The sequence below is a fragment of the Gobius niger genome, assembly GCF_951799975.1.
Source record: "Gobius niger genome assembly, chromosome: 10".
NCBI lineage: Eukaryota > Metazoa > Chordata > Actinopteri > Gobiiformes > Gobiidae > Gobius > Gobius niger.
The window spans coordinates 33,422,186-33,438,375 of NC_136861.1; the positions used below are offsets into that span (position 1 = coordinate 33,422,186).

Sequence of the window (16,190 nt, forward strand, 5' to 3'; positions counted from 1 at the left end):
ATTCCCCTTTCAGACAAAATATGGATTAGACATATTTTAGTCCAATTGAAGTCTAATTTATACTCGCTTCTGGAGCTTCTCCCACATTTGGCAGTGAAATTAAATCACCTGAGGTGAGTATCTAAAGATTTCACTGCGAAACATAATCTTTCAGACGACACTGGTCCATGAGGTGGTGCTTGGTGGGAAAGTTCTTGTCATTTTTTCGTCAATTTTTTGTGGGGTTTTTTGGTAAAATTTTCATCAAATGTTTGTCATTTTTTTGTCATTTTTTCGTCAATTTTTTATCACATTTTTGTCATTTTTTCGTCATTTTTTTGTCAATTTTTTTATCACATTTTTGTCATTTTTTTGTCAATTTTTTATCAAATTTTTGTCATTTTATTTTCACATTTTTGTAATGTTTTGTCACATTTTTGTCACATTTTTTGTAACTTTTTTGTCACATTTTTGTAATTTTTTCGTCAATTTTTATAAATTTTTTGTCATTTTTTGGTCATATTTTTGTCATTTTTTCGTCAATTTTTAATCAAATTTTTGTCATTTTTTTGTCACATTTTTGTCACATTTTTGTCACATTTTTTGTAACTTTTTTGTTACATTTTTTCGTCATTTTTTTATCAAATTTTTGTCGTTTTTTTGGTCATATTTTTTTCATTTTTTCGTCAATTTTTTATCAAATTTTTGTCATTTTTTTTAACATTTTTGTCACATTTTTTGTAACTTTTTTGTCACATTTTTGTCATTTTTTCGTCCATTTTTGATCAATTTTATGTCCTTTTTTTGTCACATTTTTGTACGTTTTTTGTCACCATTTTGTCACATTTTTGGTGGGAAAGTTTGAAAACCAGTGCCTTAGGACAGACCTCGTCGTCCTCTGCACCGCTAAAACGTTTAAATTTGCCTCTTTTTTTTATTTTTTTACTAACTTGGTGTTAATGTTTGTGTGGCAGGTGGTTCTTCGGGAAGATTCCCCGGGCCAAAGCAGAGGAGATGCTGAACAAACAGCGGCACGACGGAGCGTTCCTGATCAGGGAGAGCGAGAGCGCCCCGGGGGACTTCTCCCTCTCCGTCAAGTACGTACAGCAAACCCCCCTGAACCCCCTTTTTACCGTACAGGCTTTAGTGCTTATGCTACTGACTGTAACTGCCTCATAAACCGCACTCATGCTTTATATGAGTCATTCAGCGACTTCCTCGTTCTGGGAAAGCCCCTCTGCTGCCCTCTGCTGGCGGCGCCATAGCTCGAGCTTATTCTGAAGTCAGTCATAAAAACCTTCAGCAGGGCGTTGAAATTAACCTCTTAACTCCCACCTGAACGGAACCCATTTTATCCAGTTTGGCTTTACCCTTATCATAAAGCTTCTTCGGAAAAAAGCGCCAAAACAGCTACAAAATCTGAAAAGAAAACAAGGATGTAAACGCAAGAAAAAAGTGACTTAAATTCAACAAAAATGTGACAAAAATGCAACAAAAAAGTGTCAAAAATTCAACAAAAATGTGACAAAAATTCAACAAAAATGTGACAAAAATTCAACAAAAATGTGACAAAAATTCAACAAAAATGTGACAAAAAAATCGATAAAAAAGTGACAAAAATTCAATAAAAATGTGACATAAATTCAATAAAAATGTGACAAAAATTCAACAAAAATGTGACAAAAATTCAACAAAAATGTGACATAAATTCAATAAAAATGTGACAAAAAATCAATAAAATGTGACAAAAATTCAATAAAAATGTGACAAAAATTCAACAAAAATGTGACAAAAAATCAATAAAAATGTGACAAAAAATCAATAAAAATGTGACAAAAAATCAATGAAATGTGACAAAAATTCAATAAAAATGTGACAAAAAATCAATAAAAATGTGACAAAAATTCAACAAAAATGTGACAAAAAAATCAATAAAAATGTGACAAAAAATCAATAAAAATGTGACAAAAAATCAATGAAATGTGACAAAAATTCAACAAAAATGTGACAAAAATTCAATAAAAATGTGACAAAAATTCAACAAAAATGTGCCAAAAATTCAATAAAAATGTGACAAAAATTCAATAAAAATGTGACAAAAAAATCAATAAAAATGTGACAAAAATTCAACAAAAATGTGACAAAAATTCAACAAAAATGTGACAAAAATTCAACAAAAATGTGACAAAAAATCAATAAAAATGTGACAAAAATTCAACAAAAATGTGACAAAAATTCAACCAAACATTGACAAAAATACAACAAAAATGTGACAAAAATTCAACAAAAAAGTGACAAAAATCAACAAAAAAGTGACAAAAATTCAACCAAAAAGTGACAAAAATTCAACAAAGATGTGACCAAAATGAGGTGCTACACAGGCCTATATAATAGCCAGAGGACAGAATGCATTTGGTTTAGGCGGGTGGTAAGAGGTTAAAATAGTTCATTGTTTTTTTAATGTGTAGCACTCACAGCTGTCCTCGCTCCCTGATTTGCCTAAGTGCTCCCAACACGTCACTTATAATCTTTGCGACTGTACTTTAAGCATTGGCAAATCCACTCACTGTACATTTGTCTGCGAAATAACGCCGTCTGGATGTCACAATGTAAGCGTTTTAGCGTGGGATTTGTTGTGTCCTTTCGAGATGGATAAAATGATTAAAGAGGAAGTGCACGTTCTATCTTCTGTTGCTTTGTTGTGACGTGGCCCCCGTGAGCCTTTTCTGAGTAATGACTTAACTTTGTGCGTGCAGGTTTGGGAACGACGTGCAGCATTTCAAGGTCCTCCGCGACGGCGCCGGTAAATACTTCCTGTGGGTGGTCAAGTTCAACTCCCTGAACGAGCTGGTGGACTATCACCGGTCCACCTCGGTGTCCCGCAACCAGCAGATCTTTCTCAGGGACATCGAGCAGCAGCACGTGCACCAGGTAAACGGGCCATTTCACACACGCAGCTGACGCCGTAGACTGTAGGAAAAACACTTCCTACTTCACTCGGTTTACATTGGGATTTTCTTTTACCACTGCCATAAAGTCGATATTTTTACTTATTTGACCTTGTAGTGACGACTTTTTTTCCCATATAAAAAGTTTCATAATACACCTTTTAACCTCTTAACTCCCGCCTGAACCGAGAAGATCTTTTTCCTCACGTCAGATTTTTTTTCCATCATTTTTTTGTTGGGTATTCAACTCATTTTTGTAACTTTTTTGTCATTTTTTTGGTCAATTTTTTGTATTTTTTTGGTAAAATTTTATAAAAAATTTTGTCATTTTTTAATCATATTTTTGTAATTATTTTGTCACATTTCTGTCATGTTTTGTCATATTTTTTCGGCAATTTTTTATCAAATTTTTGTCATTTTTTTGTCACATTTTTGTAATGTTTTTGTCACATTTTTGTCACATTTTTTGTAATTTTTTGTCACATTTCTGTCATTTTTTTGTCACATTTTTGCCATTTTTTCGTCATTTTTTTAATCAAATTTTTGTCATTTTTTGTCACATTTTTGTCATTTTTTCTTCCATTTTTGGTCAATTTCTTGTGACATTTTTGCCGCTTTTTCATCAATTTTTCGTCACTTTTTGTCAATGTTTTCTCACTTTTTTGTCACATTTCCATCATTGTTTTCGTCTCAGTTTTGTTGCTATTTTCACAGCTTTTTCCCAGAAGCTTTTGGACTGGGGTAAAGCCAAACTGCAGAAAACGTGCTCGGTTCAGGCGGGAGTTAAGGGGTTAAGGGAAAAAATAAATAAAGATATCGATTTGGAGCTTTTCTTGTAGATTACGTGAGCCACAAATGTCTTTCCTTTCATTGCATTAAGATTTCACAAAATTGCCTACATTGCAGCAATAAAGTCTGAAAGAGCCAGGTTTAACCTCTTAACCCCCGCCTTAACCGAGCACATTTTCTCCAGTTCAACTTTAACCAGATCTCAAATCTTCTGAAAAAAGTGTCAAAATAGCGACTAAAATGGTTCAAAATGGGATGAAAAAGCAACAAAAACGAGACAAAATAGCTCCAAAAATATGATGAAAAGTGACATTAATGCAGGGTCAATGCAAGGAAGAATCTCACATTTGCTTCATTCACAGATAAAAATCTGAGGGGTTTGGGCTGAGACGAGTCCTGTGGTTTAGGTGTTGCAAAACGGCATCAGTCTGTTGCAAGTTACTAATGTTTTTATTTTTTTTTACATTTTGTTTCATATAAATGTGTTCTAATTGATAAAAATATATACAAAAAAGATTCCATTCAAAACTCACTAAACCTTGAGGGGTAGGGGTAGAATTTTTTTTTTTTGTCATTTTTTTTGTCTTTTTTTTTTTGTCATTTTTGCCACTTTTTCATCATTTTTTGGTTCAATTTTTTGTCAATTTTTCGTTATTTTTTTTGTCACTTTCTGTCATTTTTTTGTCATTTTTTGTCAATTTTTGGTCAATTTTTGGTCAATTTTTGCCACGTTTTCATCATTTTTTGGGTCAATTTTTTTTCCGTCTCAGTTCTGTCCTTATTCTCTCACCTTTTTTTCTCCAGTTCAGCTTTACTCAAATCTAAAAGGTTACAGCTAGGCCAGTGTAAGCGCCTCCCTTGAAAGCTAAAAAACTGATTTCAAATGGATCTTGTCTCGCTGTTTGTCACTTGCGTTTTCGTCACACTTTTTTGTCGCTCTTTTGTTGAAAGCTGGCCCAAAAACACTTCATTATTGTCAATTATTCATGAGTTCACCTTTTATAAGTAAAAATAGGAAACTGTCCCAAAACCTGAAATATTAAAACCTGCAGTGGGCCATTAACTTTCCCCATAAATGTCTTTTTCTCGTTATTTTGGATAGTTTGTTTATGGTAACCAAGGCTGTATCAACAGAACTCTTAACAAAATGTGTTTTTGGATCATAAGCTTCTATTACAGGGATGAAATGCAGTATTTTTTTATTTTTCATCTTTTTAACCCCTTAACGCCCACCTGAACCGAGCACATTTTCTGCTGTTTGGCTTTACCCCAGTCCAAAAGCCTCTGAAAAAAAGCTGTGAAAATGGCAACAAAACTGAGACGAAAACAATGATGGAAATGTGACAAAAAAGTTAGAAAACATTGATGAAAAAGTGGCAAAAATGTCACAAGAAATTGACAAAACATTGACGAAAAATGACAAAAAAAATCATAATAAAATTTATACAAAATTGATACAAAATGACAAAAATGTTACCAAAAAAATACAAAAATATGATAAAAATGTGATTAAAAAAATGACAAAAATGTGACAAAATGTTACAAAAACTTTTTAAAAAATAAGATAAAAATTTGACCAAAAAAATTGCAAAAAAAGTCAAAAAAATGACAAAAATATGACAAAAATGTGACAAAAATGTGACAAAAAAATGACAAAAATGTGACAAAAATGTTACAAAAAAAAGACAAAAAATATGATGAAAATTTGACCAAAAAAATTGACAAAAAATGACCAAAAAAAAGACAAAAAAAGACAGAAAAAAATGACAAAAATGTGACAAAGTGACAAAAATGTGACAAAAAATGACAAAAATGTGACAAAACAGTGACAAAAATGTGACAAAAAATGACAAAAATGTTACAAAAAAAAGACAAAAAATATGATGAAAATTTGACCAAAAAAATTGACAAAAAATGACAAAAAAAAAAGACAAAAAAAGACAGAAAAAAATGACAAAAATGTGACAAAGTGACAAAAATGTGACAAAAAATGACAAAAATGTGACAAAACAGTGACAAAAATGTGACAAAAAATGACAAAAATGTTACAAAAAAAAGACAAAAAATATGATGAAAATTTGACCAAAAAAATTGACAAAAAATGACAAAAAAAAAAGACAAAAAAAGACAGAAAAAAATGACAAAAATGTGATATAAAAAAAAAGACAAAAAAGCCAAGCAATACCCAACAAAAAAATGATGGGAAAAAAAATCTGGTGACGTGAGGAAAAAGATCCTCTCGGTTCAGGCGGGAGTTAAGAGGTTAAATATAAAAATGTTTTCAAACCAAGGGGATTTTTCGGGGCTTTCGACTTTATTTCCGAATCTGTTTCCATTACCAGACCTCGCGAGCCCGTCATCTCTGCAGCGCCTTGTATTATGTGCTGGGTCATGTCTGCGCTAAATAATAATAATGTGAGAAAATCACCACGTTTGACGCAGCTTTGAAGTGTTTCCCAAAGCCGCGTTTTAATCCTGTTATTTGAAGAGGTGCTGCAGCTTTGTTGTCCTGCTGCTCCTGCGCGACTGTGTTGGCTTTTCATTTCCTCCCGAAAGAACCTTTGGACTCGCGGGACGATAAGACACATGAACAGTCTCGGCTGCAGTGATATCGTTAAAGCCACTCTCTGCATGATTTAGAGATGATTATTTATAATGCACACGATTAAGTGCTACAAAAACAATACTATTCAATGAAGTACATCAAATACAAATACTTTAAAATCTGATGCAATGTCAAAATAGATGGATAAATAAATACCTACCTAGAGAATACATACCTAGAGTGTGCATCTTAGCTTGTTTTGGTAAAGCAGTTGTGGATTGTCTGCCCCCTGGTGGCGTATTTTATACTATTCTTCGTGACTGCTTAAAGGGATATTTCAGGATTTTTGACGTAGGGCCTCATTTCCTAGTTATCCAGAGTGTTGCTGATTTCTGGAGATATTTTTTTTTTGTAATTCAAAGCAGTTCTTATATTTGAAGAGTTTCGTGGCGCTAGGCTAATGCTAGGCTAGCGTGTTTCTACGATATCAGCTAGCCTGCGTTAAAAACAGCACCTGAAGCAAATCATTTCTAACACATTTAACCATTTTGCATTTAAAATAACTTGTATTTGAGCAGCATCAGCTTCGTGGTTGTATAAGCTACGCGGCGGCGGAGTGATCTGCTAGAAAATAGCCCCTCAAAATGCGATCATTCATGTGATGCAAGCAGGGCCGTGGGAGGATATCTTGGCTAGGGGGTGCTGAGAGACGAGACCCCCAAAACCCTATTTTTTTGCTTATTTCCTATCTATTTAATATTGCCTGTAATGCATAGACGATCCACCAGGGGGTGCTGTCGCGCCCTCAGCACCCTGGGTTCCCAATGCAAGGTCAGTTATATTCCAAAAATGACTCTATGGACACAGACATGTATATGGTTAGTCTGGTGTTATAAGTGATTTGCCTCAGGTGCTCTGTGGAGCGGGTCACAAAGGTGAAATGCAGGCTAGCTGATACCATAGAAATGCACTAGCCTTGCACTAGCTTAGCGCCTCGAAACTCTTCAAATATAAGAACTGCATGAATTACAAAAAAAAATATCTCCAGAAATCAACAACACTCTGGATAACGAGGAAATGCCCTATGTCAAAAATCCTGAAACATCCCTTTAAGTCCAGGAGGGTTTCTTCGAAGCTCATACATTTCATTAAGTTACATCACAAGGAACGCCCAGGCAATTATGATAATAATTCAAAGTAGTTTTTAAGGACTGAAAAACATTAAAGGTGCATAATGCAACTTTTTATGGGGAAAGGTATTTGACCTTTCAGTGACCTGGCGGCTGTATGGGCGGTTAACATAACATTGAAATAGATTTTTTACTTTCAAGTTTCACTCTCTCCAGACTATCACTTTAAAATTAACTTTTTCAATGTAACCACTGACCGTACAATCTCCTACAGTCTGTGAATGTGAACTCTGCATTGTACCCCCACTCTGCTAACCCCATGCCGTCTCCTCCCCCCCCGCAGCACCCCACGTACGTCCAGGCGCTGTTCGACTTCGACCCACAGGAAGAGGGCGAGCTGGGCTTCCGGCGCGGAGACTTCATCCAGGTCCTGGACAACTCGGACCCCAACTGGTGGAAGGGAGGCTGCCACGGCCAGACGGGCATGTTCCCCCGCAACTACGTCACGCCCATCATCCGGAACATGTAAAAAAAGAAAGAAAAAAAAAAAAGAACGGAAACGCAAAAAACATACCAACACCCGCCATCTTCAAGCACCGCCTCCTCCTCCCACTTCCCTGTTGCCATGACGCCCAAATAGGAGGATTACAGGAACGAGATAAACTTTTCCTTCTTTTTTCTTCTTTTTTTTTTTTTTTTTTTTTTGCTGAGAATGCCCCGCCCCCCCCTGGTTGCCAGCTCGGGAGGGGCTCTCTGTGAGGGACGGTCCCTCTTCGCAACATTCTGTCGTTCCTTCGCCTCTCTCCTTTTTCTGTTCCTTCGCTGCATGTTTTAATCGCCTAAAAACAACACAAAAATTTTAACGAAAAGAGAAAAAAATAAAAATAAAAATGAAAAAAAAAAAGAGATGGTTTTTAAAAAATGTCGAGGAAAAAAAACAACAAAACAAACTGATGCCATTTTACCGCGAGTTTCCATGTCTGAGATCATTGGCACGTGAGCATTGTACAATAAATCAACTATAGAGAGAATCCATTTTTTAAGAATATATATTATATATTTGTATGTGTTTTGTCTGTTTTACCTCTCATCGCAAATTGTACTTTTTTGTTTTTGTTTTTTTTTTTTCCATTTGTAAATTATGTTTGATCTGTTTTTTTTGTTTTGTTAGAAGACTAAGTAGCCATGTGCTCGACCCTTTCCTTTTTTTTTTTTTCCCTTCCTTAGAATTTATCCAATGCCTCCCTACGGCGGCCCGGAAGGACAAGTCGGAACAAGTCGTAAAAAAAAATGAAATACCAAAATCAGGAGGTCACTTGTGGAGGGTATGCATATGATGTCACAGCGTGGCAACACAAGCCAAATGAGTGTCAACGTTGAGTTCTACATATTGTTGTTGTTGTTGTTTTTTTTGACCGTCTGTGCACGCGGTGTTTTTGGCTAGCTTCCTGTTAGCCGATCTAGGATGACGACTACTTCCTGTCCACGTTTGAACCTACATTTAAAGCAACATAAGATCTACAAAAACAAGAAAGGTTTAAGATCGACTGCGTTTCATAAAAATGGCGTCGCTAGTTTGCCATTTGTTAGCGTCAAATTAACGTTAGCCTTTAGCTTCGAGGCTAAAATACATCTATAAACAACAAAACTACAAAAAACTCTTAACACCACGATCAATATTTCTGAAACTCGACAGAGAGTCACTGAACATACTTATTTATGAGGCCCATCAGCCAAAAATGCTAAACTTACTGCTATAAAAGCAATATTTACCAAAATCGGTACTTCCTGGTTAGCGGAGAAAAATGCTAACGGCGCTAGCCTAACCCCGGAAGTAGTGACTTTAGTAAATATTACTTGTTTTAGCATTAGCTACGACATTTTTGGCTATTGAGTCTGAGAAATAAGTAGGTTCAGTAACTCTCCGTTGTGTTTCAGAAATATTTATAAGTGTTTTTTATATATTTTTCTCGCATATTTGCCGGTCTGCTAGTACCCGGAAGCGGAAGTTGTGACGTCACACTTAGCTAACGTCCAGCTGCGCGTTTCCTGCCTCGTACTGTTCTAAATGCGTATTCCAAACTGATGCAGCCAACTCTCCATAGGAATAAAACCGCAAACAGGAAGTAGCCGTTGCGCTAGGAAGTTAGCGCCATGTCGCTACGCTACGCTACACTCTGTGCGCAAATGTTTTTTTTATAGAGATGTTACCCTCATGTACTGTGAAAGGTGGGAGAAAAAAAAACATGCAAAAAACAAACAATTATATGCATGACTTGTCCCTCCAGGGCCACCGTAGCTCTCATTTCTAGCAACCGCAATATTTCAAGGACTCAACAACCTGCATTTTTGTTTTTTTTTGTTGTTTTTTTTGTGAGGGAAAATACAGAGACTTGCTTAAAAAAAAAAACACCCCGAAAGACGAGAAGAGCCAACTCCCCTCCACCCCCACCCCCCCCGACTATCACCGAGCCATGAACTTCTGCCACAACCACCACCACCACCACCGCCCCCCTTCATCGCCCGCCCGCCCCCCCCGTGCCCCGAGTCGGACGGCCATCTTGTTTCCTAACATGTATTTATTCCGCCATCGTGCTCGGGCAGCGAATGTAGCTGACCGGCGCGAAAGAACTGATCTCAAAACGACAACAAAAAACAACAACACACGGGACAGGCAGATGTTGAAGTTCACGGACGTAAAGGGGGGGGGAGGGGAGGGGAGGGGGGGGGGGGGGTCTCCATAGCTCACACGCATGCATCTGCCGTCCCGAAAACCGAGCATCCACCCGCGGCGGCGCGCAACGGGACGAGGACAATTCCCGAGAAAGTTGAGCGAGAAAAAAAAACAAAAAACACGCGATTGTCTTTTCTTTTCTTTTTTTTCAGAGATCAGCTTCAAAACAATGTACAAAACTCGTTCTGTTTCTCGTTTTGTGTGTGTGTGTGTGTGCGTCATGTGGTCAAAGCACTTTCTTTCACTCCTCGGGTTGTTTTTTTTGCAAAGAATTCAGACTGGACTAGCGTCGGAAACCGCGTCGCTAAAGGCTTTTTTTCCCTTTTTTTTCCTCGTCTGTCCCGCTAACTGTGGAAAAAGGAGAGCGAAACTTGAACACGGACGATTGTATTCCACGATGTAAATTTTCAACAGAATGTACTGTCTTGTAAGAAATGACTAATCATGTCGGGGGGGGGGGGGGATTTGCGGAAATTTGTGGTTTGTTTTCGCTAGCAATCGCACACTTTTTACCTGCCGTGCTGTGGGTAATGGCAGATGATGTCACCGCTTAGCAACAGCATGGCAACGGAAGCCAAACGAGTGTCGGTTTTTGTATTTTTTTTTTGTGTGTTTTTTTTTTTTTTTTTTTTTGACAATCAAGAAAATGTGCATTCCCTCTGTGCGGAGAAGAAGATGGGGAACTGTGGCAGAGTGGTTTAGCCCTGCAGGAGTAACTGTGTAAGAATGACTTGCACGTTTAACGGTCGGGCGTTTCATTCCGCGGGAGATGTTTTTTTTTTTTTTTTTTCATGGGCTCGGAAAACGCATCCGATTTTGCTACGAAACAAACTTGAAATTAATCTTGCCAGATGCGCTACAAATACAGATGTCAAAAGGAAAAAGCTGTTGTTGTTTTTTTTTTGTTTTTTTTTGTGAAAGTCCAGTCTGAGTTATCAACCCGGCCCTGTCCCGTGTCCCCGTGGCTGTTCTGTGTCCTCTTCTGATAGTGCCTTTCTCTGGTGTCCTCCGTATCTCTGCACCCCCCCCCCCCCCCCCCCCTGCCTCGTTAAAGCCCCGCCCCCCTGGTGAGGAACAGTCAGTGTATATACCCCCCAGCCCCAACTCCCCACCACCGTTCAGTCCAAACACGACCGCTCCTTATTTAAGTGTCTCTCCTCGTCTTACGTAATAATACTGTTCCATGTTTTGGCTCTTTTTTTTTATTTTTATTTTGCATTTGTTTTTGTTTTTTTGTTTTCAATTAATAAAAATGCAATTATTAAAAAAAAAAAAAGAAGCGGAATTGTTGTCCTTTTATTGACATATGACATTAACCTCTTAACTCCCACCTGAACCGAGCACATTTTCTCCAGTTTGGCTTCACCCCCTAGTCCAAAAGCTTCTGGAAAAAAGCAACGAAACAGAGACGAAAACAATGATGGAAATGTGACAAAAAAGTGAGAAAACATTGACAAAAAAGTGACGAAAAATTGATGAAAAAGTGGCAAAAATGTCACAAGAAATTGACAAAAAATTGACCAAAAAAATGACTAAAAATTGACCAAAAAAATTACAAAAATGTAACAAAATGTGACAAACAAAATTACAAAAGTTTGACCAAAAAATGACCCAAAAAAAATGTGACAAAAAAAAATTGCCGAAAAAATGACAAAAATGTGACAAAAAAGTTACAAAAATGAGTTGAATACCCAACAAAAAAATGATGGAACAAAAATCTGATGACGTGAGGAAAAAGATCCTCTCGGTTCAGGCAGGAGTTAAGAGTTTAAACAATGTGCCTCCTCGGGACGGCTTCTTCAGAGTGACCTGCTGGAGCCGCTTCACTGCCAGAGAATAGTGCCATCTTGTGACTGTCTGCTAGAACTGCAACTTATTGGAACATGAGTAGGAGGGAGACATTCTCGTGGTTGTTTCTTGCCCTTACAATACCTCTCACACTGAACATGAACCGGGGTGAATGTGGGTAAAGTGGGACAGGTGAGTTTGGTTATTTTAAAATGCATGCATTTCCATGTCACAAAAAAAAACACTATTTTGGTGATAGTCGCTGAATCCCGAAGAGAAATTCCAACTTCTGACGATTGGCCTCTTCTTGAGGAAGGTTCAATAAAGTTCTGTCCTTTCGTATCCAAATGCGCTTCTTTCTGACATTATCATTAGGTAAGAAAAAAGAACAGTCCAGAGTAGGTTTGAAAGAGCTTCTTCCTCACAGCTTTCGGAGCAAACATGACATCTGTTCAGACAGTCAGGGGCTGCGTGAATGAAGTCAAAAACCACTCTGGGTGTTTTTGTAAAGGAAATAGCAAAACAACATGGCTAAAGGAATAGGCCACCGTTTTTACATACTGAGATATGTTCTTACCTTAGCTTTGACGAGCTCTTTAGGACCTGTCTGATCTTCCCCCGTGCCTTCAGTCACGTAAACACGGCGCAGACGGCGTTAGCATTTAGCCCCTCCCCCTCTCCTCTATAGCTCCAAAACAGGTCAAGATAGAAGCTACCAAGCTCTTCCACGTTTTCCCTATTTAAATATGGTTACGTGAAGTGTTCCACTACAAAGTATAATTACACAAAATTAAACAATGTGGATTTTCTAAGCGGATAAAAGGGGGAACTATATTGCAAGGCTTAATAATACCAGGAGTAGTTCGAAATCCGCGCAGTAATCTTCACTTTACTGTGAGGATGCCAAATTACTCCTGGTATTATTACTGTTACTGTAGTGTGATCAACAATAACTAGCTGCTAAGCTATACAGACGGTCGGCACCTCGTCATATCATCCCGTTTTCTGGCAAAATATAAACTTATTCATCACGTACAAATAAAGTGAAGTCTAAATCGGGTCCATATGGCGGTTTATTCACAGCAGATTGTTCAGCAGCAATGAAAAAACGGCAGTCATAGCAGCTAGCTAGCGTTAGCATTAGCACGACGCTAGCATGTAGCATCATGTTAGCATTCTCCGTTTTTTTATGAACCTCTTTGCTCCTCTCCATGTCTTTTTATCTTTATTTAGTTGATGTCATATCGCTAAGCATTATGGGATTAGCAGCAATTGTAAAATAATGGAGATTTTAAAAGTTCAAATACTGGAGTTATTGTTCACATGAAAACACTTGGACACCACAGTGTGTTCGAGGTATTTACCAGCAGTAACTCTGCAGCTAACGGAGTTGTTCCACCGCTTTTGTCTCCACTTTTTATACTGTTTTTAGCAAATGTTAGTCAATGGAAATGTATGCTAACAGCTGCAAAGATGGCCGATCTCCATGGTAACTGTGGAATTTCCCGAATCTTTTCATAATTCAGCATTTGATAAAGTAGTTTTTGAATAATTAGAGAAAGAAAAAACAAAACTGTTTTCAAACATGACCACATGGGTGATTCTGTATCAATAGTTTACCATCCGCAAAGGCGCTATGCTAACCACAAACAGCCACTGGTCACTCAAAGGTCAAATACAACTGACATTTACTTTTTATCTTCATAAAAGTGGCATAATGCACCTTATATAATGTACAAAACTATCTAAACCATATGAAGACTGACGAATGATTGGGGGAACGTGGAACTAGATTAGTTCAGTTGTGTGTTTACCTCAAAGCTCAATACTGTCAACAGTTTAAAATGCCACAATACTCAGAAACAATGCATTTTATTCCATTCAAAGCCCCCTCCATAACATTGAACATAGGTGCACAGGGGAGAGTGGGGTAAGATGAGCCAGTTATTGCTTTGATGGTCATTGTGTCAAATACATAGAAGATTTAACCATTCACACACATTTTGACTTACTCAGATACATATCATACCGTGTGTGTGTGTGTGTGTGTGTGTGTGTGTGTGTGTGTGTGTGTGTGTGTGTGTGTGTGTGTGTGTGTGTGTGTGTGTGTGTGTGTGTGTGTGTGTGTGTGTGTGTGTGTGTGCGTGCGTGCGTGCGTGCGTGAAGGAGGGAGAGGGAGAGTTAGAGAGGGAGAAAGAGAGTGAGGTACAGAGGGAGAGAGTTAGAGAGGGAGAAAGAGAGTGAGGTACAGAGGGAGAGAGTTAGAGAGATAGGTAGAGAGAGGTGAAAGGAGAGAGGTAGGTAGAGAGGGAGGGGAGAGGGAGGGAGAGACGAGTGGAGAGAGGTAGGAAGAGAGAGAGAGGAGAGACGGAGGTAGAGAGGGAGGAGAGAGAGGGAGAGAGAGAAAGGGGAGTCAGAGGGGGAGAAAGAGAGAGAGAAAAAGAGCGCAAGAGAGAGAGAGACAGGGACTTGTGAATGGTTATGAACAGACTACAGACAAAGGAAATATTGTATCACAATTAAAAGTCAAAGTAAATGCAGTGAGACGAGCTAGAGCAGACCTGGGCAAAACACGGCCCGTGCACATCCGGCATGTAGGGCAGACATTCATGCATGTCAAAAAAAAGTAAGTCTCTAGCCCATTCCTGTGCAGAGTTATGATTACTAGGGGGCACGTTAAATAACTGACATAATGAGAGATCAGGATATAAACAACACATTGTAGTCAAGTGGGAAATGGACAGTCTGCCCATGGGCAGCTGTGGCTACAATAGTAGCTTATTACCATGGAGTGTGGAGTGAGTGAATATTGACTATAATGTAGCAGAGACTTGTGACACAGTGCAAGGCTACAGTCCTGCCAGGATCATTATTATTCATTTATTGAAATAAAAAGCTTCTGCAATAGTATTTTCTCAATCAAAACAATTTTTTATTTTGGAGCTTTTGTTTATGGACCCCGTCGATACACTCCCCACATATTTTGGACCCAGGGAAATGTACTTGGACACCCCTGCTATACTCAGTTTTTTGCTACAGAGGTGCTTTCAGTGCGATGGTAGAAGCTAATGAGGATAAAAAGTTGAATAATCTAAATAACGATGCTCACACATGAGCGTCCAGCTTGCCATGGCTAAATATTTACAGAAAATAGTAGTCCTACTAAATAACGGGAGGTATCAGCTATTGAAAATAGGGCTGCTCAATTATTGAAAAAAAATAATCACGATTATTTTATTCACATATTTATTAATAAAAAACTATGCTGAATATTTTCTGTTTTCTGAACAGTCATTAAAGTACAAATGATTTCAAGTTTGCCTCGATTAAGGAGAGGTCTCTGTTTCACACCTGCCCCCTGCTGGCCAGCCCTCACACCTGCGCAAGCAAACTGAGCAGCGCGGCCTGATGACATCATCACACAGCGCTGTTTGTTTTTATGTCAGACAAAATGCAAAGGGAAAATAATCCCAGCGCCATGAAATAATGCAAGTCTGCTTTGCAAAAAAATAAATAAAAAAATTGTAGATTTTTTTTCTCGATTATGCTAATTTTGTAATCGTTTAGTAACCTGGCTAACGCCGTGCTGCTGTGTGCGCTCGAATCATTTCGAACTGCACAGCAGCCTGGGGACCATGGCAAAAATGTTCGCATGGATTTGGGAACCAATCACAGAGCGAGGAGGGAGGGAAGATGATGACGCGCTATTCGATATACGGAAGCTTGTAGTTTATTTACGGATTTAAAAAAAAAGGTGTATTTACGGATCCAACATGACAGCAGCAGACACGATGCTATTCTTCGATCAAGCTTTAGGCCGTGTTCTAAATAGTTTAGCTCGAAAGTTTACAGCGGGTACGTCATACGTCATCGGATACGATAATACAGACGCATGATAGACATTCGTAAACCACACCTCTCCTACGAGAAAATGAATAGGTGTCCCCAGACTAAATATCACTTGTGATTTTAGTCTGGTGTTAGCCAGGCTAATCGTTTGGTGTAATAATCGAAATTGTAAACAAATTTCGATCATTTGCACAGCCCTAATTGAAAATACACAAAGTTGAGCAGAATAAGTCTGAGTTGTTGTTGGTGCGGCTCTGACTCCGATTCAGGATTCTCCCATAAGCTGATTCCAAGAGGCACCAAAAGGCATTTCACATATTACTCACTTTACATCACAAATCAAGGAGATTGCTTCGTCCAGAAACAGACTTTGAGCTGCAGTTATTTTTGCACCCTGCCTTAAACCCCAAAATAATATTGATATGGTT

General features: G+C 38.1%; 1 protein-coding gene across 1 annotated transcript in view; it reads left to right on the forward strand.

Moving 5' to 3' along the window:
* The window catches only part of LOC306969674 (growth factor receptor-bound protein 2), a 51,518-nt gene extending 43,556 nt beyond the window's left edge, over nucleotides 1-7,962 (forward strand). The window contains exons 4-6 of the mRNA XM_079565368.1: nucleotides 954-1,076; nucleotides 2,736-2,910; nucleotides 7,735-7,962. Of these exons, the coding sequence (XP_079421494.1) occupies nucleotides 954-1,076; nucleotides 2,736-2,910; nucleotides 7,735-7,920 (484 nt within the window). The 3' untranslated portion in view covers nucleotides 7,921-7,962. The remainder of the gene's footprint in view (nucleotides 1-953; nucleotides 1,077-2,735; nucleotides 2,911-7,734) is intronic.
* Nucleotides 7,963-16,190: the final 8,228 nt, after the last annotated feature.